Source organism: Thunnus maccoyii, chromosome 21 (genome assembly GCF_910596095.1).
Source record: "Thunnus maccoyii chromosome 21, fThuMac1.1, whole genome shotgun sequence".
In the NCBI taxonomy this organism is placed as follows: domain Eukaryota; kingdom Metazoa; phylum Chordata; class Actinopteri; order Scombriformes; family Scombridae; genus Thunnus; species Thunnus maccoyii.
This window is the reverse complement of record NC_056553.1, coordinates 7566076-7593803: the sequence shown is the minus strand read 5'-3', so window position 1 is coordinate 7593803 and position 27728 is coordinate 7566076. Positions and strand designations below refer to the sequence as shown.

At 39.7% G+C, this 27728-nt stretch overlaps 3 protein-coding genes across 14 annotated transcripts in view; 2 read left to right on the top strand and 1 right to left on the bottom strand.

The window, feature by feature from the left end:
* Nucleotides 1-13269, top strand: part of abi1a (abl-interactor 1a) — a 53201-nt gene extending 39932 nt beyond the window's left edge. For 3 of the 10 annotated variants that reach the window (XM_042398958.1, XM_042398956.1, XM_042398957.1), the window contains exons 7-12: nucleotides 5037-5137; nucleotides 6506-6634; nucleotides 8784-9047; nucleotides 11178-11264; nucleotides 12372-12557; nucleotides 12654-13269. In XM_042398958.1, the coding sequence (XP_042254892.1) occupies nucleotides 5037-5137; nucleotides 6506-6634; nucleotides 8784-9047; nucleotides 11178-11264; nucleotides 12372-12557; nucleotides 12654-12829 (943 nt within the window). In that variant the 3' untranslated portion in view covers nucleotides 12830-13269. The remainder of the gene's footprint in view (nucleotides 1-5036; nucleotides 5138-6505; nucleotides 6635-8783; nucleotides 9048-11177; nucleotides 11265-12371; nucleotides 12558-12653) is intronic. The other 7 variants (XM_042398962.1, XM_042398961.1, XM_042398964.1 and 4 more) reach the window with 4 other exon arrangements.
* Nucleotides 13270-14174: 905 nt separating this feature from the next.
* On the bottom strand, nucleotides 14175-19794 carry pdss1 (prenyl (decaprenyl) diphosphate synthase, subunit 1). Its single transcript, XM_042398968.1, has 11 exons — nucleotides 19591-19794; nucleotides 18275-18342; nucleotides 18016-18148; nucleotides 17447-17577; nucleotides 17083-17224; nucleotides 16887-16998; nucleotides 16688-16797; nucleotides 16504-16584; nucleotides 16136-16249; nucleotides 15834-15914; nucleotides 14175-15497 (listed from the first exon to the last, which is right to left on the bottom strand). Exons 1-11 carry the CDS (start codon nucleotides 19744-19746, stop codon nucleotides 15357-15359), a joined length of 1269 nt encoding a protein of 422 aa, XP_042254902.1. The 5' UTR covers nucleotides 19747-19794; the 3' UTR covers nucleotides 14175-15356.
* Nucleotides 19795-19979: 185 nt separating this feature from the next.
* LOC121887874 (protein adenylyltransferase SelO-like) lies at nucleotides 19980-27305 on the top strand. 3 transcript variants are annotated; one of them, XM_042398954.1, is made up of 20 exons: nucleotides 19980-20171; nucleotides 20979-21248; nucleotides 21336-21454; nucleotides 21538-21666; nucleotides 22384-22448; nucleotides 22566-22622; nucleotides 23028-23126; nucleotides 23626-23693; nucleotides 23824-23911; nucleotides 24036-24105; nucleotides 24280-24352; nucleotides 24435-24518; nucleotides 24618-24747; nucleotides 24979-25023; nucleotides 25132-25213; nucleotides 25339-25431; nucleotides 26146-26222; nucleotides 26414-26457; nucleotides 26633-26712; nucleotides 26845-27305. In XM_042398954.1, the coding sequence occupies exons 2-20, from the start codon at nucleotides 21017-21019 to the stop codon at nucleotides 26965-26967; spliced, it is 1758 nt and encodes a 585-aa protein (XP_042254888.1). In that variant the 5' UTR covers nucleotides 19980-20171; nucleotides 20979-21016; the 3' UTR covers nucleotides 26968-27305. The 3 variants fall into 3 exon arrangements, with proteins under 3 accessions (XP_042254888.1, XP_042254889.1, XP_042254887.1); XM_042398955.1 differs by having other exon boundaries at nucleotides 19981-20146; nucleotides 20961-21248; XM_042398953.1 differs by having other exon boundaries at nucleotides 19981-20171; nucleotides 20961-21248.
* Nucleotides 27306-27728: the final 423 nt, after the last annotated feature.

Sequence of the window (27728 nt, the reverse complement as noted above, 5' to 3'; positions counted from 1 at the left end):
TGTGAAGTATGAGACACAATAGGACATTAAGCTCAAATTTATTTGCACTTTGCTGGACGATGCAGACACATATATAGTATATATGAGCTGTGATGCTTTTAGATACCCATTAGCTAGATGGATGCAAACACTGACACAGTCCTTTAAGTCAGTTTTGTCTATAGAACCCAAAAAAAACATAAAGTGATAAACAGGACATATCCCCTTTTCCAGCATATATACAAAGTTTTGCAAATAAACTTTATATGTAGAAAGTTAAAGTTTACAAGCAGGGTTACATCAGTCTAACTGATGTTAGTGTGCAGATTATATGGAGCCACTATTGGCTTCGTAATATCAAACCGATATCAGTCAGCACTGTTGCCCCCATGCTGATACAATTAAGTTGAAGCTATAAATTTGCAACATCACGAGTAAAAAGCCCATTAATCAACTTCACACAGCCTCTAATGGAGAGTGAGTCTGGTACTTTATATGGTTTTTTTGGATAGGTATGAGTGGAAAGAGTGTTCCAGCTTCATCTCTAAACCGAACACTAAATGTCTACTCAGGGTTTCAGTAACGTGAGAAAAACATCTCTCCAAAACCACTGGTCCCCTTCATGTCTAATCTCTTCATTTAGCTCAGCGGCTTAGAGCACTTTCACACCTCTTCCTCCTCTCTGCTACACAAAATCCAGCATTTGTCTGACGAGGCTTTCTTACCGCGGCCTGAATCACTCTTGATATTAATATCTGTAAAAGCCTGAAGTGCTGTTTCAAACCCTTAAGTCAACAACCGCAGCATCGAAACCCTCGAACGTGACTCCCGACAACGATTGTTACCCAGAAATCCCCACGCAGAGGAAGCAGGAGAAGCTCTCATCAAATTTTGAGTTACGAGTGAGTGAAGTGGCCTCATTAACTAAAAAGCCTGTTATGCTGACTGTGATGCTCATAAATATTACATAACTTTTTATTTTCCCTCCCCATCGTCCAAACTTTTTCATGTATGTTTGCACAAACCTGCTCATTCAAACGGCGGTTCCTCAACTTTCACTGCTTCTTTTACTTCATCCGTTAAAACCAAAACTCCAGGCCCTCTCTCTCCTCTCTTAAAAACAGCGATGCCGTTTAGCATCTGCGGTTTTAAAGTCGCCTTAATGTCCCTTTAACAAGCCCGTGCTGCCCTCAGAGTCCGACTGCACCCGCCCCTGCTTCAGCTAATATTGCTGTGGCATCACTATCTGATTATACAGGCTGGAAGTCAGATGTGCTTATTCAGCTCATCAGTCTGTGCCATCCTCAACTGAGGTCCAAATTCAATATAGGCATCCGTGTGTTCCAGCTGTACGATCCCTGTTATTATCTCATATCTTTCTGTGGGAAAGATTATAGTCTCGTGTGCAGGTATAATTGCATCCTGGTAAAAAAAAATAAAAATTTGTTCTGACAACGCTAGTTTGAGGTCAGATTCCTGCGTCGACCAATCCAAACTAAACAGGATGCATCTAATATACTGCATGACTCTGCAGACGGAGCGTGCACCTATTTATGTTACTTAAAATAGACGTTGATGATCCAGGGTAACTTAATTTCCCTGTCATATTAGAGTATTTGACTTGCCTTTCCTTTATCAAAACAGTGCCAGATGTTCTTTCTCGACAGTCAACAAATATAATAAGATATTAAGCTGCATTTAACCCTTTCTTTTACATAAATCTTCTCTTCAACTCTGCATTTTATCAGATAGGAGCAGCAGAGAGAGATGAGAGGAGCGAGAGGTTCGCTGCTGGAACCAAACTGCAGACGTTGCAGTTACGTGGTTACGCTTCTTTAACCAGTAGGCTACCAAATTAATACTTTAAATATAAATATTTCCAGTGTGTGAAATACCCCTTTGGAGTATTCAGTGCCACATGCAGTCATCCAGAGCAGAATGAAGTCACTATCATACAATTAAACATCCTATATGGGAGGAACAAGGAGAGCTATAACTGGCAGCGCTGGTATAGTCGCTGCAGTGTCAGCAAGATATCCATTAGCTGCCATTAAATGAAAATAATTACCTTAATTTTTGAGACTCTGAGGGGTCTGTAACTTGCGCACAGTTTGTGATCTTTCTAATTACATCCTCATGGCGTCAATTTTAAAGTAAAACCAACAGCTTGAAATGACAAGATCATTTTTTACCCATGTGTGTTGTAATCTTTAAATCATTAACCGTCGTAAAAAATCATTAACCAGCTTTCTCTAATTGTCAAAGTATTTGCAAATAAACTGTGAATTTTGGAGTAATTGATCCGTTATATTCCGGTTCTTTAGGAACAGCTCTGAGCCAAAATCATGTAACTTACTGCGTGTTAGATTTAAGTTACCCTCATGTTCATCTTCTGCTCTTTATGCACTCCAGGTTATTTATGCACATCTAAAGCATCAATAACAATATTCAGCCTCTGTAAGCATGTCTTTCATGTCTTTTATTCAGTGTAGATTATGCTCCGGGCTTCTTAAGAAGTCTATTTTTCTCACTTATGTCGTGCCATATCATGTCACAAATGCCTAAGCACACACTTGTACTTATTCTTTTTACTTTTTGTTCATTTTCTGAGAACAGTGGCGTGTTTTTTGGGGAGGGTTTTTTTTTTTTTTGTCATTGGCCTCAGGGATTTTTGTCAGCTGTGAGCAAGTGAGCTGGAACTTAAAGTCTGGCTGTGTGTTACAGACAGTTGATTTATAAACAACTCTCTGTATTGAGTAGAGGCTGAATGAGCAGAGGCAGAGAGAGAGGAAGGTGGGGCAGGAGAGATGGAGCCGAGCGCTCTTATTTCACAGCGAGTGTTTTTTGAAACAAAAGAAGAAAGGATGGAGACAGCAAAAGCTGGGGAAGAGATAAATGGGTTAGCGAAGGAACGAGTAAGTTTATAGAGGGATTAGGATGGATAAATCCAAAATGTGCGCATGGGGGTGAAGTATGCCGTTCACTTCAAAAGAAGAATGACACGATATTGTTTAGCCTTTATCCCCGCAGACACTTAGCTCCCAACAGCCACCAACATCCTTCTGAGGGGTAACCCCTGCTGTTTTTGCCTGGAGAGCCCCCGGGGCTCGACTGACATGGATCAGAGAGGAAGAGAGACGAGAGGGGGATGATGGGAAATGGGGATAAAGAGATGTGGGGGGGGGTGGGAGCGAACAGGGGTTGCTCGTTCGCTGGGATGGAAGGAATAGGAGGAGGAGGAGGAGGAGGAGGGGGGTGAGTGAGGGGTTTGGGAGACTGATTGGGAATCACTTTACAGGAGGAGATGAGAGAGGAGGAAGAGGTCGAGGGATGGTTAGGGGTGAGAGGAAGGGAAGAGGGATCAGTTGAAAAGCTGGGATGAAAGAGGGAGAAAAAAGGAGAGGTGGGGCAAGGGGTTGGGAGTAGAAAGGAGGATCAAGGCCAGCCCGAGAGAGAGAGAGAGACAGAGAGAGAGAGCAAGCGGGAGAGAGAGAGAGAGAGCGGGAGGGGGGATTTAGTCGGTCAGGCCATTGATCTACGAGCCCCGGGGTCAAACACAGGGTGAAACAGCGCTTATACAGGCCACTGCAAGAGCTGACATACATATAACGTTCCCATGTCCTATATCCTCAGAGTCCAGGGCTGGGAAATATTGACAAAACTACATATGTTATTTTTGACCAGATAAATCGATATGTTTAATAATTAGTGATATTGGATTTAGAATGACGATATTATTTAAACAACTGCTACTAGTGAGGATATGATGGCTAAGTTCAGGGTAATTTGTTTATCATGTCGATTGACTAGAACTGTGAAATAAGTGAAATCACTCTACTGTAATGCAGCCTTTCACACCAGAATGTCAATCTACACAAGAAATAGTCCAAAACCCGAAGAGATTCAATTTACAGTAATATGAAACTGGAAAAAAAATCAGCAAATCTTAGAAACTGGTACCAGCCCTTTTGTTTAATAAATTACATCACTGATAAATAAGTTAAAATGACACAAAACAAAATTTCATATTTATCACATGAAATTTATTCAGTTGTGAAAATTTCACATACAGGCCAATGTGCTTTTTTTCAGACATTCACAAGTAACAGAGTCACATGATGTAGGCACCTGATTTTTAGATATATTATGTGAATATATCTGGAATATAAGACATCACATATGAAAAACAACAACGTAATTTCATAAACTCACATATAGACACATGTGGTTTATCACCTACACATCAGCATTATATATGTGATGTATTCATATATATATATATGCACATGTGCCTTCCACTAATACTATCAGGAGTAGTATGGATAACCTTGTCTAGCTCAGTTCGCAGCATGTGCATCTGTTAGCTTATTCCAGCTCAGATCTACAATACATGTGAACTGATGTTTAATAAAGCAATTAATGCAGTTATGTCTTTTTAATTAATTTGCTTCAAATACAGCATCCAGAACGGAAAGATAGATCGTTTGCCAAGGGCTCGTATCATGCACAACAGCGTGTTAAATTTAGCCTGGGACTCACCCTCTTTCTATTATTAGCCGCCAAATAAAATCAAACCCTGTTGTTAAAACTAAACACACAGAGTGTTTTGGGCTAAATGGAGGATCTGAAGCAAGATGTTTTTGGGTGATTTAAACTCAAAAAAACATAATTATACATTTCAACTGTCACTATATTCCATTTCATTCTTTTACTCTGATTCTGACCAAAACCTTCATACAGAGCGACTGATGTCTTGCTCGGCTGGGTGTGTCACTCTGCAGCTCAGTCCTAACAAACCACCAGACACAATCAATGGGTATCAAACAGAAGAAGATGTGAGGAAAGGGGGAAGCCGAGTCAGGTGCTTGAGCGATGCTTTTAAAGGAGAATATAAATGTGACTCGGATGAAGTTTTGCGGTCTTGTGATTCTAAATAGGACATAATCACAGATGCGGCGGAGTCCGTGTGTCTGCGGTATTACCTGCTGTGCAGCGTGAGCAGGTTGCCCTGAATAAAACAATGTCCTCTTTCTCTTCTGTCTTCCTCCTTCCCTCAGCGGGAGCAGCGGGGGTAGCAGCAGCAGGGAGAACAGCGGCAGTAGCGGTATTGGCATTCCCATCGCCGTGCCTACACCCTCCATCCCCAACTCTGGACCAGGTGAGCTTTAACCGCACGTCAGGCGGTCATACGTCATATCAGTTAATGTTGAGTTTTAAGTTTGCACTGCTGTGTTACTACAGGACAGTCAGTTCTTCCTCCCTGCTTGATATAAGATGAGGGCAGGATTGTGCATTACCAGCTTCAGGCGTTTGGTAAAAACCTGCAATAAAACCTGCCCCACCCTGCCTCGCGGAGCTGCTAACCCACCCTCATTACTGTTGGTTTTTGGAGAGTTAAGTTACCCTCCCCCCCCATGCTTCAAATACCGGTTCAGGTGATTTTTCAGCCCTGATGAGGGAAAAAAAAAAAAAAAGTTTTGAAGGAGGAGCTTTTTTATTTTAAGTTTAAAAACATGAAAACATGTCTTCTATTTATATTCCAGAAAACCTGTTTTTCCCTCAGAGACTCACATCAGTGGGATTTTATTGTGTTTGTTCTGTGTAAAACGGAGATAACACTCTTCAAACATTGACAGACAATGATGAGAATGCAGGCTATACTGTTTGCACAACGCGCATACCTATGTGAGCCTGAGTTTACTTTCATACAGTACATACAGTACTTTAGACAGCAGTCCAAATGACAACTATACCTTCCGTTTTAAAGTGCAAAAATGAATTTATAACAGATTTGTGCTTAAACATGCTCAGATTTAAGTATCTTTTTACATTTTTCACCAATACTGAGCAGCAAACATCAGGAAACAGGTTTATTTTTAAAATATAACATACATGTATATCCTAATATTAGGCATTATTTGACGAGGTGTAAATGTAATGTGCTATTTGCAGATAGTGAGACTACGCTACACAAAGCCTATGTTTACCAGACAGGGATTATGCAGGCCCATTGTGTTCTAAGCACAGCTGATTCTCTATCCTACTGTGTAAATAGGGCAAGCTGCGTTAGGCCTGCTGCTTTACAGTGGAACAGTAAGGCCCACATAACACCACGCAGCTACACACAGTACTGCATTACACCGTACACATGCTTTACATAGCACCGCATTAACTTCAGCAAATGATTTTGAGCTGAAAAAAGGAGGATGATTTAGGTTTTGTGTAGCAGCTGTTCTGCCTCAGCACCGCGATCAGGCCAGCAGCACAGGACTAACCACGGCTCTCCCTGTGAGCTCGTCGCCATGGAAACAGTCGGTTCATACCCGGACCACAAAGAAGTGTGTGCAGAACATTGCTGCGCCTTCACAAAGTCGAAACGCTCCTCCAGGGGGGGGCCCCCCGAAGGGTTCCTGAGTAAAGTGATGTGATGTTATGTAACAGTGTCGAGGTGCACGAAGCAGGCGAGGACACAGTCTGCTCCCCTGCTTCAGCATTAAATGGATACTAATGTAAATACTCCTTTCAGTCCCGTCCATGTCCGCTCCCCCGGGGGCCCCTCCGCCTCCCCCAGCCCCTCCTCCTCCTCCTCCTCCTCCTCCTCCTCCACCTCCTCTGGCCGGGCTCGGCCCTCCAGCGGCACCACCACTACCCACAGGTGAGACTTCGCCGAGGAGGTCGCCTCTACTCTCCGGACGGTGGACAATCAGCACATGCACTGTGATCTTCTCATGGCGGAGATGGATGAGGGTGTTTGTGGGTGTCGGGGCTGTTTGTACACACTGCAATATGCAAGCTTACTGTTTCCATGACATCACACCACAGAGCTGCTACGTTTTGACCAGGAGAATCAAGCTGATTATATATTAAATTACTCTAAATTGATGAGTAATCACAGCTTTAGGAAAGAGCTGAGACTCTATTTTCTTCAGCATTTTGACTAAAAGCTGAGGAGACTTAAAGGTTTGAACCAATTCATCACCCCAATTTACACTTACTGGGCAGAACTATTATTTTAGAGATTAAATGACATTGTTAAGGAAAGCAGGAAGAAAGAAAACTGATTCACTGGTCAGTCAGCTCTGTAGGAAATGTCACGATTGTGTTGCTTGCAGTGTGAACAGACGTTGTACATGTGCTTCTGTTCATAGACAACAGGTCACATGCTACGAGCTGCTTCTATTCAATGACATATTTCCGGATCCTCAGTGGTGGTTTTGGTGGTGGTACTCTGCTTCCAGATGTTTGTTTTTTTTTCTTACTGATCTGTTGTTAACTAAAAAAGAAGTCTCATATCACCTGAGGACAGGCAAAAAAGTTAATTATTTCCTGCAGTATCTCTAAATTTGTCGATTCACATTCAACCCCAAGCTGCTGGATATCTGCAAATCCATGTCTATTGCCTATCTGCATTAACAGTGGAGTAGCTGATAACCTCTAACACCTAAATTCAAGAATTAAATTTGAAAAACCTGCAAGCTGAGATACTGAACTGGCAGAATGTGGGCAGTATTTCTGTACAGTAAAAAAAAAAAAGATATAAAATGAATTTACCTGAAGGACTTTGAGACTTCTTTTGCAGTTTCATTTGAGTTCATATGTTTTTTTTTCCCCCCATAAAAAGGGATTGTGGTTAAAGCTGCACCAGGTAAAACTTTCCTAATTTTTCAGTCAAGCTTATTCATGTGCCAAATACTGAGCTGCTACTTCTTTCTGAGGCTGAATCTCACATAATCAGAGTTTCAGAGTATTACCTATTGTAGGTTTAATTTACATACTCCGAATCACTGAGCGATACTGGGTTTGATTTACAGCAAGTTCTGCAAGAATCAAAAGCACCCAGTTGTTTGATTTGTACAAACGAGTGTGTGTTTGTACAGCGGCTTCTTCTATCTCATGGATTCCGGTAATCTTGAAAGCGATGAACGACATTTATCACTCGGAATATGCACCATGTTTTATCCTCGAAAACATCAACGTGCTCTTTCAGTTTAATTACTTCTGCTGGTAACTGTATGGAGAAGTTTGTTTGCTCTTGTGTTCCTCTGAATCTGTACTTCCTCTGGTTCCACCCATCCCTATCTGAAAGCACCGGCCTCTCCTGAGAGACACTCTAGTTATCTAGAAATGTGAACAGGAAATGCTCGAGCAGAACAAAACACATCTGTCTGTTAACCCTCTTAATGCATCGGCTGGGAATCTGATCTCCACATATTCCAGAGTATTTAATGTTCAAATGCAGATGCCGGAATAGATGAAGTCTTTGGTTATTCTTAGATAACCAGTGTAATGACACATCCTTCCCTCTCCCTGTGATACTTCAGGTAAACATACAGTATATAATTATGTCTTCGAAAAGTGTGCGAGGTGGTTATTTTCACCTGAAGGATCCGCTTGTACTATTGCTGCTGTCTGAATCATTTCCCCCAGATTTCTTTTACTACAAGACGTGCAGGATTTATTCGGATGACCTCTCGGGACTGTTTTTGTTTCATGTTATCCTCGTGAAATATGTCTGTCAATTACATTCTGTCAATTAACAACCTATGTTGCTTCCCTAGCTCACTTGCTTCCTCTGGCTGCTTATTGATAGTGTCTTTTCAGAAGGTGTGGGGCTAAAAAGGTCAAGTGATCTTTTACAGTCTAGATTACTCATGTTTTGGGTGCTTTTTCCCCCTCCTCTCCACCTTTTTGACTCTCATTCTTCCCCTTTTCCATCTCCTCTGTCTAACCCGCCTTCCCTCTGTGGTCCTGCCTGTCCTCTCTCTCTCTCTCTCTCTTCCTTCCCTCTCTTTGGGTGTTTCTAGCGGTGGCCCCCGGGCCTGGTCTGGGCCCCGCTCCAATGTCCCAGTTTGGAACCATCTCGCGGCAGATTTCACGGCACAACCCCTCCAACTCCTCTGTCTCTATGGTTTCGGCCACGGGCACCTACCGCCGGGCGCCGTCGGTCACTTCCCAGTTCTCCTTGCAGCAGCAGCAACAACTACAGCAGCAGCAGCAGCAACTACTACAGCAGCAGCAACAACAGCCTCATATTAACGGAGGCACTCCTGGCTACAGCCAGAACTCAAGTAAGGCCCTTCTGTCTCCAGTCCCAGCCTGATTTTATAGATCCTGAACTGTCACTGAAGCACAAAACCTCACATTTTTCCAAATCATGCACAGTCACAAACTAAAGCCAGCTAACCTTTGTAGCCACAGAACAGTATTTCATATCTGCCAGTGCTTTCTTGAAGGTCAAGCTTGCATTCTTGACAGAATTATTGACTTTTCCCTTAACTCTGAAAGTGCAGGTTAAGGCTTTTTATCTAACTGGGGATGTCTTTAGTATTGATGCAGAAAGCCTCGTCCTTGGATTCTCAAGCAGATACAACGCAGATAGATCGATGTCCGCTAACGACGAGCGTTCGCATTTTTTGGCCTCGTGTAAAAGCTGGTCTGAAGTTTACCTGTAAAACTTAAGTAGCTACTGTCTAAAGTCTAGGCCCCATTTACACCTGGTATTAAAGAGGACATAATCATGCACATTCCAAGGTCTATGTTGGAATATCTTTGCATGACTAAAGAGTATATTATATTGGTATGCAGCCTCTCGTTTCAGCCTCTGTCTGAAACAGGCTGGTTTAGCTCCTGTCTCTTTAAGGCCCTCCTCCTCTCTTCTTTTTCTCGTTCTTTACTCGAATATAAACTTCTCAAATTGATCCGTACATGTGTGAGCCCAAATACGGTGCGAAAGATGATGACATGAACATTCCGTGGAACAACCTTAGCAACAGAGACTACAGAACGCACGGCCATTTTTGTGGGCAATTGGAGAACAATCTGATGTCAGTTTGATGGGGAAGTAGAAGAGGACAGGAACATTTTTACATACATTCACCTCAAGTTTTGTAACTTTGACCATGTTCAGCATCAACATCAAACATTGTAACAGTATATAAGTGACAGAAAATCACAAAAAGCATGATATATCCCCTTTAACATGTGATGGGTATCTGGATTCGTTATATGGATGTTGGGATGAGAGGCCTCTGCCTTCACACCTGGCATTTATAAGAGTTATCTCGATTCTGTTTATATAGTGAGTGAATCTCAATATGCAAATTATTTCGGTGGTGTTTGCAGAGTTGTATTGATTTTAAAGTCACATTTTTTTAAGGGAAGACTTGCTAGCTGTTGCTACTACTTGCAGCTTGAGAGAGCAGGAAGAGGGAGAGTTAGGTGACCTTTCAACTTGCTGAGAGAATATTTTTTCACACTGTACATTTACACCTGACTCTCGCCAGACCACCTCCAGATGTGGTCGATCGCGTTCCAGTCATAATGCGTTCAGTGTGCATTTGCACATGCATTAACATACGATTTGCCATATCCAGATACAGACTGCATGTTAATGTCAGGTGTAAATGAGGTTCTAATGCCTCATTTCCATAATTGATTGCCAGCCCAGAGGTGCATTTACTGAGGGACTTGGCTTAATGTTTTCTGCCACTGTTGATCAGTCACAGTGTCTCTGACTCGGGATCGGTCTAATGATCTAAAAAAAAGTCTGAAAAATGTAAAATAAGAATTCAAACAGGTCTTGAGGGGAGTTCAGTTGACTTGCTTGGGGTTTAGGTTTAAAGACATCCAAGGCAAACAGTGCCCCCTTGTGTCCACTGGTAGCATTTACTACTTTTAGAGCCACTGGTGGGTACTCTCTGATTGACAGAAATCAAATATAATCTGCAGTTTATCCTCTGGCCCCAGTGATCCCCAGATACCATGTGATATCTAATCAGAGTCACTGAACTTTTCAAAATCACATCATTAGCGTCTGATCTGTGGAGACGCTGTAGCTACAGATAGCCGAATGACTTAATCTGATTATTATTTTCTCAAAATGTCAAATGTACAAATCTAATTAATGAAGTGTCTGGTAGGCGACAGGTTCATTTGACTAAAGCAGTTCAGCTCTCGATCTGTCACTGTGTCACATCACTCTTTCTTAGTCTGTTAGATGTTTATAAGCTCACATTCTCGCAGCGTTTGTTTCTTTGGTCTGTGTCAGTGTTGTGTTTGCTTGGGATCGGGGTGCACTCTTTGCTGTCTTCTGTACATTCTTGGTGACTGATGGGCTTTCTCTTTTTTTTTTCTGTGTTGCTCTCTGTCTCTGCCTTTTTTTTTTTTTTTTTTTTTTTTTTTCCTTTGCTGGCTTTCAGTGTCTATCGCTCCTCCTCCGCCCCCAATGCCCCAGCTGACTCCACAGATACCTCTGACTGGCTTTGTGGCCAGGATGCAGGAGAGCAGTAAGTGAAGAGGCTAAAGACATACTTCCCTCCTTATATACCGGACCACCCAGCATGCATTGTGCTCGTTCATCCTCCCCCCCCCACCCCCCTCTCGTTTGTTGAGAACAAATAACACCACCCTCTTGCAACAATGAACTGTCAAAGAATGTCTCATTAGACCCCTGTCATCATTTATGTAACTTGTAAGCAGCTTTATCTGTTGTCTGGAGACAAGTCTTATTTCTACAGCAACATTGAACACAGTTTTGTTACAGTTCAGTTTCTTGTAGCAGTAGAGTTGAATACATAACTGCTGGAATAATCTCTGTCTTGGCAGGGAAATAGGGGAAGGTGCAAAGTAATAGCTTGTTGCGTCAAAGCTGAGATTGATGAGGCTGTCACCGGCTCCGTTTAGCCTTATTTAGTTTTATTCAAGTGATTCTGTCTCTGGCTGAAGCTTGTTATTAAAATGATGAATTTACTTGTAGCGGGGGCGGAGCTGAGATGAATGATATTGTTTAAGAGAAAAAGTGCCAAAGGTCACTTCAAAACAGGACTGGAGAAGATGGGACTCTTTACTGCCCCCTGCTGGTGCAAAACCAGCAAAATTGTTAAATACTTAAATTTATTTTTGGACAGAAAGCAAGTTGGATGACTTTGGATAAAACTTTGAGACAATTAGTGCTAAAATAATTATTATTTTTATTTTTTTAAAAAGTGGTCAGCTTATTTTTTTACTGTTATAAACCTCTAACCTACTAAATAGCATGACTACACGTAATAATCATAGGCAGATAATTTCTTAAATCCTGTGTTATTACCTTTTTTCTGTAAGATGCATGCGTAGAGCTTCAAAGCTCGACAAGAGGAGCACAAACTACATTAACCTCTTAAGAGGCTTAAACATACAGTACATCATCCTATTAAGTGATCCATAGAAGCCCTAACAGTGATGCAGCCTGCTTGATGAATTCAAATATCTGACATACACACTCATTCGCATGCCTCGTCGTTAATTCTGCATGATTCAGCCGCCGTCTTCTCCACCGCCAGCCTCATGTTGACCAGCGACCTTTTGAAAAATCTCTCTTAAAGTGAAGTCTCTTGTTTTTTTTTGTTTAACAGTTGCAGATACTCCTACTCCACCTCCCCCTCCACCTCCAGATGACCTGCCCATGTTTGACGACTCTCCTCCCCCTCCGCCGCCTCCTCCAGTGGATTACGAGGAGGAAGATGCTGCTGTCGTGCAATATAACGACCCCTATGCTGACGGAGATCCACAGTGGGCGCCCAAGAACTACGTCGAGAAAGGTTTGGGGTCACGTTTAAGACGGATAAATCACTTCGAAATTGAATTGGTTGAGATAATTTTGCAGCAACTCCAACTGAACAAACATCTGTTTTCAGTGGTGGCCATCTATGACTACAGCAAGGACAAAGACGACGAGTTGAGTTTCATGGAGGGGGCGATCATCTACGTCATCAAGAAGAACGACGACGGCTGGTTCGAAGGCGTCTCCAACGGCGTCACCGGCCTCTTCCCCGGCAACTACGTGGAGTCCATCATGCACTACGCCGACTGAAGGGACCTCGCAGTATCAGTACAGTGTATTTATTCAGTCATATCATATCCACCCAGAGACTGACGGCAGCAAACCGACTCCTGAGACGCATTGATGTAACTGTATGATCTCCTTTTGATATGACAGAATCTTCTTTCCCATACTGATTGCAAATAAAATGAAAAGTAATATCTATTTAGTTTATTTTGGTGTTATATGGGCGGTTTGGGGGACGTTTATGGAATATGTAAAAAAATAAAATAAAATAAAGTTTCTAAAGAATCGGACTGCACGTGCTCACACGGCTTGAACTCAAAAGACGATGGTCACACAGCTGAAGGATGTACGACATCATCTTGCCTGGACAAAGATTTAAAGATTCAGTGTTGAATCCTTTTTGTGAACAAGAAATTATTACAATAGGTTTGATGGAACAAATAAAAATGTCAAATGTCATGTAAGCACCTTCAGTCGAAGTGTTTGTATTGTCACTTGTATATAACGTGAGCTGCAGCCACTTCTCTCTGTAATGTAAATTCAGTGAATGTCAATTATGATAGTTTTCACTAGTGGTGCCCTCCTCGACTCCATAAGGCTCATTCGTACGAAAAATAAACGCAAATGGCCTGTCGATAAGATACAAAATTTAAATACTGTGTATGGTATTTCAAAGATACAATTACTCCTGAACATCAGTCTTGGCGTTAAAGCATGCAAAAATTTTAATAGATATATTGTAACCTTAAGTTTATTGCCATTATGTTGTAAATGTATTCACTTTTTTTGTTTAATTTTTATTACTCTGTTGAAATCACTGAACTTTTTAGAAGTAAATTTCAGGCTTACCCACGGACTCATCTCCTTGTATTTGAACTTTTAAAATCATAAAAAAAAAAAAAAAAATGACATGGAGTTTACTTTTTCATGCATTTCGATCTGTTTGAAGCAAGAGAACACATTCCGGTTTTTTTGGCTTCTTATCAAGCATTTTAAGATTATGTCTCATCACTGTTAACTTTATACTAATCCACATCAAAAAAAAATCTGTAGGGTCCATTGGTAACTGGCAATAATGGATGACGGTTCTGATAAGACAGCAGGTAGTGGAGCAGTGATAATTAATTAAGACTGGAGTTGTGCCTGACACTGCCATGTGACAATTCAGATTGAACGTAGACCAATAAACAACTCTAATACCTCTTCAGTCTTGTCAAAGCAACAATGACCTGCTCTGGGTGGTTCGAGGACCCATGTCGAATGCTCTGAACATGTAAAATCCTCCGGGCTGCACAGGTGTACATAATAACTCAAGTAAAAAATCAGCCAGTCAATATTAGGTTTCACTCAGGTCTTGGAATCATCTTGATAACATTTGTTTTTATTTTTATTTTTTCCTGTTGGCCCTCGAACACACATCTAACATAACCTAACTTTTGACTTCAAAATGGAAGGTTAACATGCGTTTTTTTTTTTTTACCATTTCAGGATTATTGCAGCTAATGCCTTGATATTTTCCCCGTTTGCTTCAGTATATCCAACAACAAAAAAAAAAACATGTTCTGGCTCAATTCCATAGGTAGAAATATTGAAACCTCTCTGCCCTTCATTTGTATATATAATATGTTGATTGATTAATGTACAGTCTTTTATAATAAACAATTCTATGTACAACATGCATGTGTGATCACTTGGGGGGAATCAAAAAAAAAGAGAGAGAGAGAGGATTTGGCGTAAAAAAAAAAAAAAAAAACTGTTGGTTTATTGAGCACACAGTCATTGTGGATGTTAAGGCCTTGGCTGTTACAGGGCACTTTGCATTTACAGAAGTAACCGTATAACATTTCAACAAGTCAAAGAAAAGGACACATGACTGTTTGGCCTTCGTGGTGTGGACGGATCTCTAAAGACATCGACACGGATCCAAACAAACACACCGATGACAAAGATGCACTTCCGTCTCGTTTGGAATTACACAGATTTTTTTTTTTGCAACGCCGCTGCAGCTCCGCACTAGCGTTTTTAACAAACTATTACTAGTCACAGTTGGCTAGTTTGAGGCATGGGAGGCCATTGCAGTTACAGTACTGTATGCAGTGAAAGTTAGCGTCTGGGGTTTTCAGTGCCATCCGTTCATTTAAAATGATAATTTATTTCCAAATTGCCACCGTGATTCCGTTTAGGAGATCACAAGTACGTGCACTAAAAACCGAGTGTATTTATATGTCAATTCATTATTGAGAAACTCACCCTCTTGTATATTTTAAGGAGCAGTTGAGAGAGTCATGAAACAACACATATCAGTTCAGAGAGGCCCCTGCATGCAGTTTTGATCCCTTGATTCTAGTAGTATTCTGACAAACCAGCTTGCTGCCATATTGATTCAGAATTGGCACTAAAACCAGCTCCAGGGGTTCCTCCGAACCAGCGTCCCATCACCTCTCTCACCGCCTTTGTCTGACCCTGGCCTGCTCAGACACAGGGGAGAGGGGGGCCGGGTGAGTTCCCTTTCCACAGGTAGCTGCCTGAAGTGAAGTCCAGCAGTGGAGGTTCACTTGTCTCTGGTAAGCACCATCTCGGTGAGTCTGATGAGGGCGTCTCTCTCTGCGGATGGCCGGAGCAAACTGATCTGCTTGATGGCTTCTTGACAGTAGCGCTGGGCCAGGTATTTGGTCTGTTGCACGCCATCGCTCTGACAGAAGATTAAAAAAAGAGGGCGCAGAGGTCATAAATCTCTTAGTCTCCATCACAAACTGCATGAATACATAGCTGAAGACTCAACCAAAGCCCTGATGATTATACAATATCATCCTTTATGTAATTCACAATAAAAATATCTCAAATATGGGAAGAAAAATTAACTTCTTAATCAAATAAATGACTCCTTTAAGATCTTTGCTTACAAAACAGGAATCATCTTTGAAAATTTTAGGTAGAAAATCTGTAAACTGAATTTATCAACTTTCAAAGCCTTACATTTAATGAAATTAAGAATTCAATTCTGTATAAGATGTATTATTGATTATACCTGGAGGACGTACTGCCAGGCCCGGTCCACATCTCCTTTAGAGCTGAAACGTCTCATGATCATCGCGTGTAGCTCTGGAAACTGAAAAAAAATAGAAACAAACTTAAGTTTATATTATGCAAATCTACTCTAGTAACTTGATTTAGATGTAGTTTGATAAAAAACAGTCTTTTCATTGAATGTTGGTTCTGTTTTTGTGTCTTTTGTCGTCCTGTTATTTTGCACTATAAAAAAAAAATAATGTGTGTGTGAGATGGAGCTTCCTGCGTCTACATATGAGCAGCTAAAATGCTGAATCTCACCTGTTGACAAGCAAACAGAACTGGTCCAGTAGCCAATCCCAGTTTGAGGTCTGCAGCCGTGGGCTTCCCCAACTGAGCGGCCCCTGTTGTGAAGTCCAAAACATCATCCACCAGCTACAGGACAGAGAAAAATGAACATATATTATAATTCCATATTACTGTGGACATTGAATTCAATACTTCACACCATTATGGCCTTGTAGAAAACTAAATGCAGTGTAACATCCTTCCAGTAGAGGGAACTGTTATCATTTCTTAACAGAGTTTTGAGTCTTATAGAAAACTATAGATGACTATATGATGTAGCTGATAAGAAGTCTACTAGACAAAAAAAAAAAGATTTATGCACCAACCGGATCAAAACTCACCTGAAATGCGATACCGACATTCCTCCCATACTGGTAGGCTATTTCATGGACGTCAGGATCAGAATTTACGAGTATGGATACCTTGAGTGAAACAGAGCGGACAGTCAACAAAAAAACATTAAGTGCAGAAACTGAGGCTTTTCTCCATCCCTGTGCTATTTATGTGGAGACAGAACGTACATACTGCTTTACAACTGTTTGCAATGAGACTCGCCGTCTTCTTGAAAGTTTTCTCGAGGTAGTGTTTGAATCTCTCGTTCTCGTTCTCCTTTGAACCCAGCTGCATGAATTCACCTGGAAGCACAATCGGTACGGATTAGACGTCAGTATATGTGAATGTGAGTTACAGATTCTAATGCATGAACAATTTAAATGTACTGTACCTCTAACCAGGTCCTCTATCACCTGGGACAACACTTTTACAACCGTGATGTTACCAATACGAGCCAAAGCCATGGAGGCGGCTGATAGGATGAAATCCCCGGCCAAGATAGCCTGGAAAAGAGCAAAAAAAAAAGAAGATGAGTGAAGTGTTGCAGAGGAAAATAAACAGTTTATGAATACAAGTGAAAGAGTTACCTTTCTTTCACCCCACACTTCATTGATTGTCCTCTTTCCCCTTCGCTTATCTGATCCGTCTATAACGTCATCGTGCACAAGGCTGGCAGTGTGAATCATTTCTGAGATCATAGCTATGGCCCTCTGCCCCGGGAGCAAATCTCTGCAGAGGACAAAGACAGACAACAGATTGCAGAGAGTGAGATGAAATAAAAACCCTGGATTATGCTTCATATAATGATTTATTACAGGGTGGTGCATCTTCTCTTTGACCAGTGTATCACAGGTCACTTGTGGGTTAGTCGTGCCAGTAAAAAGTGTAATTAATATATATTTTATTGCACTACTGCGGCCACAGAAACAATTCAGTCTGATGTCTTTTTACCCATCTCTGTTGCTGTGGATGTTGAGGGCTCGGGCCATGAGGACAACTATCATTGGTCGGATCGCTTTGCCTTTGCCATCGAAATAGTAGTCACATAGAGAATTCAGCTCTTCTTTGGATACAATCAGCTCCTGTGAAGGAAAACAATCAAAAATGATGTCTTTTAATTCAAATAAACATCTGCTATACACCACACACACAAGTAAAATATGTCTTTTGTGCTTTTTATTTGCCTGGTAACACACTTTGTTCCTGCAGCTGCGAAGTAAAATCCAAGAAAAACAATGACTTTCTAATCAAAAAGGCTCCTGATTTACAGTACTCTCGCTCTAAACAAACTTTAGATCTTTGGAAATAATGTGAATTTTCAGTCCAAATCAGACTGCTTAACACTGCAGACAGTGTAGAAACATGAGGAAAACTTTACAATGTGGAGACACACTGCAAGTTCAGTGTAAAGTTAAGACACAACACATGATTCTGTGCAAGAACATCAACGAATCATACAGAAGAATAAGCAGGTAAACGATCTGCCATTTCAAACATGTTGATGTCGAAAATACGACTACCTTTTTGATGTCGTCATATAAACTCGTTAAGTCTTTCTGGGCTAACGTGAAAGGGTCTTTCAGCTTCGCATCACTATGTATTTTTCTACAACAGCACGACTGTAGCGCGGGATACAGCAACCTTGACTTGTGTCTGGAAGAGAAAAATACACAAACAGAAGATGTATGTAAGTGAACTGAGGATGTTGAAAATGGTCTGCATCGTAATTATCTGGTATGGCAAAACTTTATGATTGAGACAGATCACATCACAACTCACCTGATGAGAGATGAGGTAAAGTTTAAAGTTTTGGGGTTTATCTGTGTGGATCGTACTGATGGCTGTACCTGAAAGGTCAAAGGACATGAGAGCAAAGGATGAGTTCTCAATACACGCTACACATCAGGATATTCTATTGTAATAATTTGAACATTTTAAAACCAGAAGTGCATAATCTGACGATGGGCTGTAGTTACCATTGAGGACACTGAGGTCCTTGTTATCTCTTGATAATTTGGCGGTTGATCTTCTACAGTTCCACATATTTTATAATCTGATTCCAATGTTTTGGACTTTAATATGTTTAAATTTAATAACTTTTAGTGCAAACAAATTATAAAACAACAGCTTCGGTATTTTTCCCCCAGAACTTCCTAGTGTGTGGAGGAGGCTTTATTTTAAGGAAACTATTAGGATTAGTTGATCAGTCAGTTAAATAGAAAATGAATATCCAACTATTTTGATAAATGATGAATCATTAATTACATTTCAAGCAAAAATGCCAAACTTTTCCTAGTTCCAGCTTCTTAATCGTGAGTATTTGCTGCTTTTTCTTGGTCTAATGTGACTGTAAAATTAATATATTTGAGTTTAGCACTGTTGGACAAAAAAAATGAGTGATGGGCATTTATTATTTTGCCATTATTTTCTGTCATTTCATAGACCAAACAATTGATTAATCTGCAGTCTGCAGAAAAATGTAATGAAAATAATAATAATAATATTAATTTCAGCCGTACAGTGAACAGAAAAAAAAAGAAAGATTCAATGTGATGGAGGGTATATTACTGTTCTCATGACCTCAGTATCTCTAAAATAGTAGCTACAATCCTGATCTAATGATGTACATTTTGTGGTATTTGCTCTTTTATGCATTTTGTAAACTAACTAGAAAACTGGAGTGACACAATCTGAGTCAATGACAACTGAATGAATGAATGAATTAATGTACTGTAGGTAGGTACAAAAACATTTAACTGAATGGGAACTTGATTATCAACTGGTTGGAGTAAAGTGGACGGCTTAACAGAGCTTAATATAAGAGGTCTTGACCTCTGTACATACTGACACTCCCTGCAACAAGTCAACATTCAATTGTGAAATTCTGCCAAGAAAGCCGGAAACTCTTGCAAAAGACAAGACAGCAGATACATGGTTGGAAAATGTCACGGGCGTGGAGTAATACAGCTGTCAGTTGAGTTAAACCACCATCCATAGGGACCGACTGACAGCTCTGCAGTACAGCCATAGTATGTATGACCTTCCTGGGCATGACAGTTTCTCCAAGCCCGGTGTCCTACTAGCGGCAAACTCACCTCGTTCCGCGGCCCGGAGCTCCAGGACGCCCGCCCCAGAGAGGACACGGAGAGAGACACAGACCTGCCGTTATAATGCCACACAGTTTCTAATAAACTCGCGCTCGAACAGTTTGTACTCCATCTCCGGCATTGCCACAACCAGGCACCCGCCATGTTCCCCGACAGCGTGCATCGATGGGAACGAGACGCTGATTTTCCTAGGATGGTGAAGTCATTACCCGCCCTACTCTGCCTCTGATTGGCTAGTACACGTTGCCTTCGTTGGTTGGGTTTATGTATGAGGAATGAGATTGGTTAAGATTAAGGTACGAATATAAAAGTAAGCCAATCACATGCAGAGTAGGGCGTGTCATGACTTCGCCATCCTAGTAAAAAAAAACCCTTATATATATCGCGATGGGATGGGTTATATATGTAAACGGAACCGGAAAGCAGTAACCGGGCAGCAGTTGATGACGCTCAACAACAGGGAATTAGCCGTATGGGGCAGAAAGTGAAGATGAATATGAGCGAAAACCTTTAAAAGAAGTCTGGAGATATAATGTGTCTTCTTGTACGTCTCCAGGAAATATACTAACGTTAGTATCTAAGTAATGTTTGGAACGAAGCTAATGCTAACTGTAGCTATCATACCGGTGTTGTCATATGCGGGTTGTTATGTCTAATAAACCTACCTAAACTAACATTACCTACCATTTTTATTCCCTCAGTTCCTTAGTACGGGTTATAGCTTCATTTATGGACAGGTTTTATTCATATTTGTTAGTATATTAATCAGTTTTTAGTTAAAAACTGATTGCTAGTTGCTTTAAATTAGGGTTCCTTCTGGGAAAATGAAGCATAATTAAAGTGTAATTGATAAACTGTTTGCATTGGTGGCTGTATGTCATTAGAGGAAAGTAATTCAGTACATCTACTCATGTATTTAGTAGCAAATTTGCATGTGTTTTCTTGAGTAGGCTATATGCTTTTATTACTACTGCTGCAATTTTTATAGTTACTTTGCAGGTTCAGTTATAGATTAAACTACCAAACAGTGTATTGAGTAGTTAAAATTACCGACACTTTAACCAGCCACAATTCTGTTTACACATTAATGCATTAATGGTAAATTCATTCAGAATATATTATATATAATAACATAGTTTGATGGCCATTCTGCATACTTGTTAAATTCATTTTGATACTGCACGTTTTGCTTATAATACTTCTAGATTGCAGGACTTTTACTTGAAGTGGATTATTTTCACACTGTGGTATTATGAATTTACACAAGTAAAGAATTAGGTTACTTCCACTTCTGCTGTTTGCCTTATGATCATGACCACCTGTAAGTCATGGTTTACCTCTATTTGTTCAATCTACAGCTGTATCTCTGTGTGCAGAATCTGGTACATTTGAGGTAGCTGCTCTATTTGTGGAAATGTGGAGCATCTACAAAGTTTTAGTCTTTGCTCTGGTGGCAGCATCAAGCTTCACACCTGTCTATTTCCTGGAGTTCTGCCGAACTACTGACCCTGACTGTCACAGTCATGACAACACAGCATCAAACACCCAGCCGTCCCCACACACATTCAAATCCAGGTGGAACATGAGTGCTGCGAACCTCACACAGGACCTGGACCAATTCAGAGTCTCCTGCAAGAAGCTCATCGGTAAAACTGATTTGAGGAAATGTATAGATAGAGGTCAATATAATAATAGAGCATCAATTGATGTTACCATTCTGTCACTTTCTGCAGATGCATTTCCAATCGATAAGGTCGATGGCAGTTTTGTTCGCACTGTGAAGAACTGCATATTCTCTAAATCCATTCCAACCCCACTGAAAGGACCATTAAGCCTAGCAGCAGTTTCTAAGGTGATGTTACAATATCATCAGCATCATAGACTTTTTACTTAATACCATGAAGAAGTCATTTATTTCTCAATTTGCCTCAACAGGATGTCATTGAAGGGATCTTAGATTTGGATCCGACTGTGACACTGTCTGATGATTTTCTTCATTATGCCAGTGGTGGCAGACTGCTACCAGGATCAATACCTCTTGCACACAGATATGGGGGTCATCAGGTAGTGTTTGTTTTCGTTTTTTTATTAACACTGGCTTACATTTTCTATATATATCCTTAAAATGACCAGCGTATTTTGCACAAACTACCACCAGGGGTCGGAATTGACAAATTTCGCCTGAATTTTTCTCAACTTTATTTACAGTAGACTATATAGCACGTTACACACAACACAGTTGATCCAAAGTGCGTTACAACACAGGAAAACAAAACAGAATAGAAGAAAAGAAAAGAAAGAATAAAAACAAAGCGTTCATTCAATTAAATGTATTCAAATAGGTGAAAAGAGGTACTTTTTAGTTCAAAAACAGACTTTTTAAAGATAATATGAACAGGAAAATACATATATACTGTATTTTTGTATGTTTTAGATTACATCCTAACTAAAAATGATAAAACTTAATGTTTCAGTCATATGTCCATAGCTGAACTGAGCTGTCACTTGATGTCTTATCCCTACAAATACCTGGATTCTCATATAGGTTTCTTTAATCAAATCATCCAGGCAGATGTTATTTTTGACCAGGGACATTTATAGTATGACCCCAAGAGATTTTTCATCATTTGACAACAAAACTGTTTAACAAAGTCTAGAAAAACTGGAAATGAATTTCCTTTAAGATAACAATACATGTGCACATCTGGGATAAGATTTGGCCACATCTGGTCACAATGAAATTGAATTTTAAATATCTTTTTCCTTCTTCTTCTATGGTAGTTTGGCTACTGGGCGGGTCAGCTGGGTGATGGTCGAGCACATTCCCTCGGTCAGTATACCAACAGGTGAGAGCTTTTTTTGGATTTGGTTCCTCATATACTTAAAATTTACTGTAAAAGGACTGTTAAAGTTCAAAACTTCTCTACTTCTCTATGTTCTCTATGAAATGTGTCATTTCACAGGAAAGGGGAAATATGGGAACTCCAGCTTAAAGGCTCTGGGAAAACACCATATTCAAGGTATGTTGAAAATGGAACAAAGAAGAAAAAGAGAAAAAATCTCTTTTTCTTCTTTGTTCCATTTTCAGTTTGTATGATTTTACATCCTGACCTGCATTAGGGGAAACTCCCCAAAAAAAGCCTGGTAAATGTTAATACAGACATCAGAAGCAGATTAAAATAATCTGTAAATACTGTTAATACTGAAATACCATGGTCATTGAATATTTATACTGAAAAAGGCTCTGTTTGTTTACAATATCTCATTTACATCATCGATAGACGTTTTACAGGATTATCCCTGGATTTATACATCAGAATTTAAATTTAAAACCAGATTATTTGTCATGAAAGCAGAGGCAACCGTCTTCTATTTGTGAATCGAATGATGAATCTGAATGTATGAATTTGAATATTTCACTGCAGGTCAGGAGACGGCCGAGCTGTGATCCGCTCGTCTGTCAGAGAATTTCTGTGCAGCGAGGCGATGCATTTCCTGGGTGTTCCCACCAGCAGGGCCGCCAGGTGAGAGACCAGAGAGTGACAGTGATGAATGAAAGGTGACACAAGAGGGGGGGTAAAAATTGCTGTCTGACTAATTAAATCTGTATAAAGATATGCAAGGATCTGATTTGAGGATGACTGATAATAACTGTCACTTATTACTTTTACTGGTATCATATAATAGGGGCAGTTTTCTGGGCAATATGATGGTTTAAAATTTTGAATCAAAACATTAATTTTGTTGTCAGAAGTTTGTGAGAAGACAAAAAAACATATCTGGACTATTGTTGAATTTGTCACCTTACCTTGTAACCTTATTAGCCATTAAGCTTGATAAACTAAGATCAACTCCTTTGAGCATTCAGCAGGTGTTGTATTGTGTTTGACACCTGTGAAAGGGTAGACATGTTTTGGAAAGAATTATAAGGCAGGAACCAGGTGCATGATTTTTCCCCTGACCTTTTAATTATTTTGTCAAGTGTGTTTATTATTGACCTGATAATTACTTGATTTATTTCAGTCTTATTGTAAGTGAGGAGCCGGTGTTTAGGGACCAGTTCTACAACGGCAATGTGAAGACAGAGAGAGGTAAAGTACAGCAAATTCATGCAAAAAGTTATTTGCATTAAATTAATTATTACACATAGTGCGTCACAGCTGTTTTACATGATTGTTTTCCATTAGTCCTCAGTATTATTTATTTTTATTTTATTCCCAGGAGCTGTTGTCCTCCGTTTAGCCAAGTCATGGTTTCGGATTGGATCATTAGAAATCTTGTCTCAAAGTGGAGAGATAGATCTTCTGAGGTGAGACCAATCTGATGAGGTTCTTTTATAATATCACTCATTTCAATTTTTATTTTTATTCTATTCTTTCTACTACATAAAGTATACAACATAACATAACATAAGTTCATTGTATTGGTTTTAGAAAGCTGCTGAACTTTGTGATTGATGAACATTTTCCTTCCATCAATTCAAATGACCCAGATAAATATTTGGTAAGTTATGTTGAAAATATGTAGTCATTATTATTGTTTTGCTCATCCAGTATGAGGTTTTACTTGATGTTGCTTATGTATAGGAAATAATAATCCATAATATGGTGTATTCTGTATATCATACCTTCTTTATTGGTTCATGATTTGTACTTTGTCATATTTTCGTTTTTCTAGGTGTTTTATACCACAGTTGTAAATGAAACAGCACATCTAATCGCTCAGTGGATGTCGGTCGGGTTTGCACATGGTGAGAAGATACTGTTTTGCCTGAACATTGAATCGCTCAGCTTGTACATCAACTGATTTTTTTTTTTGTGTCATCGTGACAGGTGTGTGCAACACAGACAACTTCAGTCTCCTGTCCATCACCATCGACTACGGACCGTTTGGCTTCATGGAGTCGTACAACCCCAGTGTGTGCGATGATGCATGTCTGAGTTGACCTGAAATATCTGAATGTCCTATTTTTCTCAGCTGTCAAACTGCTGTTTTACACTTGCAAACTCTTGCAGATTTTGTCCCAAACACGTCTGACGATGAGGGCAGATACAGCGTAGGAGCTCAGGCTAACTTCGGACTGTTCAACCTGGAGAAGCTCCTGGACGCTCTCAGTCCTGTGCTTTCTAATAAACAGCAGAAAGAGTAAGAATAACACATATCTGTTTGTCTTAAAGGTGTTTTGGGTGACCTGTATCGACTTCTGTTGGTCACCAAAGAAACTGCAATAATACTTATAGAGCTGGACTCAAGATCTTAAATGATGACGTACATTGTCATTATGTTAAATACTTGAAAAACAAAAGCAACATGCAAAGTAAGGCCCGTAATATCTTTAAAAGTATAACTGTTCACTGACTTCTTGTCTATTTTCAGGGCTAAAATCATCTTAAAGGGATATGTTGATATTTACCAGATGAGGTAAGTTCAATTTGAAATGTTGACCTGAATTGGTTTCCCTCATGTTCTATCTTAGCCATGATAATAATAATATGTTGTTTTATAATTATTTTCATGTATCTATTTCAGGATTCACCAGATATTTCAAGCAAAGCTGGGGCTCCTTGGTGAGGAGGAGGATGATGCTTATCTCGTTGCCTTCCTGCTTAAGGCAAGTTATTTATAAATCTGAGTTGCATGCTCCAGTAAATCAGTCTCATTTCAGGGGCTGTTTTCATATTATACTTGTATTAATGTCTTACATGGATAAACAACGACGTGTTTGTTTTCTCCCAGATGATGGAGGACACACAGTCTGATTTCACCATGACCTTCAGGCAGCTTAGTGAAGCTTCGGCCGAGCAGCTTCACAACAGGGACTTCACACAGGTAGAGCTGAAGTGGGAATCTGTTATGTTTTGTTTTTACGTTAACAACAATTTTAATATTTTCTCTGCATCTCCAAGAGATCATCTGACATTCTCTGTTTTGTATTTATTTGTTTTTTTTATAGCAGCAAATGTAAAAGTAAAATATAGGATGAAAAATGATAATAAAATACCTAAAGATACATGTGTTGACTATTATTATTTCAATTTATCTAAATAGTAGAGCTCCAGCAATCAACAGAAAATTAATTGGCAACTATTTTGATAATCAATTAATCATTTAAGTAATTTTTCCACGAAAAAAATGCACATTCCCTGGTTCAAGGCTCTCAAATGTTTGAATTTGTGGCTTTTCTTGGTCTTACAGAAACGTAAATGTAATATTTTGAGGTTTTAGACTGTTGGTTGAACAAAATAAGACATTTGAGGACGTCACCTTGGACTCAAGGATGTTGTGATGGATGTTTTTAAAAATGTTCTGATGTTTTATTGACCGAATGATTAATTGTGAAAATAATAGTGAGATTAATAGATAATAAAAATAATTGTTAGTTCCAGCCAAATTAAATAGTGAATTAGTGTTTTATTAGTATGCAAGTAACCCACATGCAAAATGTAGCTGCTGCTACAACAGCAACAGTGAAGCTATTCAGAGGTTCAGTTTTTATATCGAGGCGTCCTTTTCATGTTTTTATTTTTATTTGTTTTGTACTAGATGTGGGCTCTTGAAGACTTGTCATCACACAAGCAGTTCTCCGATTGGCTCAATATGTACCTGCTGCGGCTCAGCAGGTAAGCAAAAACATATAATAATATGTCAGACTGTCAGCTCAAGTGAGTCTAGTAACCCACAGTTTGTCTAAAAAAAAAGGTTCACATCAGGGCATTTTTTTGTGCTTGAAAGCACCTGATATACTCCCTCACTTCTATCTGTGTGTGATGAGCATAATGATGAATATATAATGATTTTTCGTTCTGTTCAGACAACCAAATGATAACGATTTGGATCGTCAAGACAGGATGAAAAGTAAGCCTCTAAATCACTAATCAGTTCAACCATGATTACATTTTTTTTTAAATTTGATACAAATTAGAGAGGATTCACTTTCACACATTTACAAATGTGATGTTGTAATAATAATGATGTCGTAACTGAAGAGAAACAGGAAGCTCTTCATCTGATTGCGTAAAATATCTTGCAGCTGTAAACCCCCGATATGTGCTGAGGAACTGGATGGCAGAGTCTGCTATAGGGAAAACTGAGATTAATGATTTTACAGAGGTATGTATTTGATAAATAAGTGATATTTAAGTGATATTAAAATTTTCACTTATTATCCCAAATCAATGCAATATCCCAGTATATTTGAATTGTTTATTTTTAACCTGGTGTCATTCGTGTTTTGCCCACTAGGTGGAGCAGCTGCACCATGTACTTTCATTTCCTTTTGTTACACAAGAGACTGCAGAGGAGGCAGGCTATGCAGCAAGACCTCCACTGTGGGCTAAGAGGTTAAAGGTCAGCTGCTCTTCTTGAGTGACTCGTGAGTAGCGAGATGCTAAAAATGAAGAGGAATTTCAACTAATCTTTTGTGATAGTTTTCTTTTCTTTTTTCTTTTTGTCATGTTCTGCCATGTTGGTGGGATATGTTTGGTCCAAATTGTCAAGGTCGTGGTTGTTTCTTGTGTTTTTCCGCTGATTATACCTATTCTGTGTGGATACAGTGACTGACAGCTATCAGATACAGTTCTCATGGCCACAAAAAATTAAACTGTAATTGTAGTTAGCTCATAAAATTGTATTTTTACAGTTTGGCAGTTGAAAATACACCTGTACATGTTATAATTGCAGAATAAAGACAAAGATGAAGTTGCTTGGGAAGCCTGTTATGTTGCTTTTTTAAGGATCCAGATTGACAATTCATCTCATAACATGCTTTCAGATGTTCATATGTTGTCTCCCAAACACACACATATACACACACCAGAGCCAGTAAATGGAAACCAGGTCCAGTGCTTTTTACATTTCTGAGGGTTTTATAGGATTTTTGAGGCGTTATGTTAATTGATTATGTGGCTTTAACATCTTCATACAACATGCTTTTAAAGCAGCCAATCACAGCAGGCTCCACACAGTGACAGAAGAAAGTAGACCCAGAAATTCAATCGAATAAGAAATTATGTTCAGTTCATGCATTTCTTATACCACCAGGAATGTGAAAAATGTATTTAACTAACAGTCTTTTAAAAACGAACTGTAATCAAGTAAACGCTGTATTCTCTGTAAAAGCAGGATAT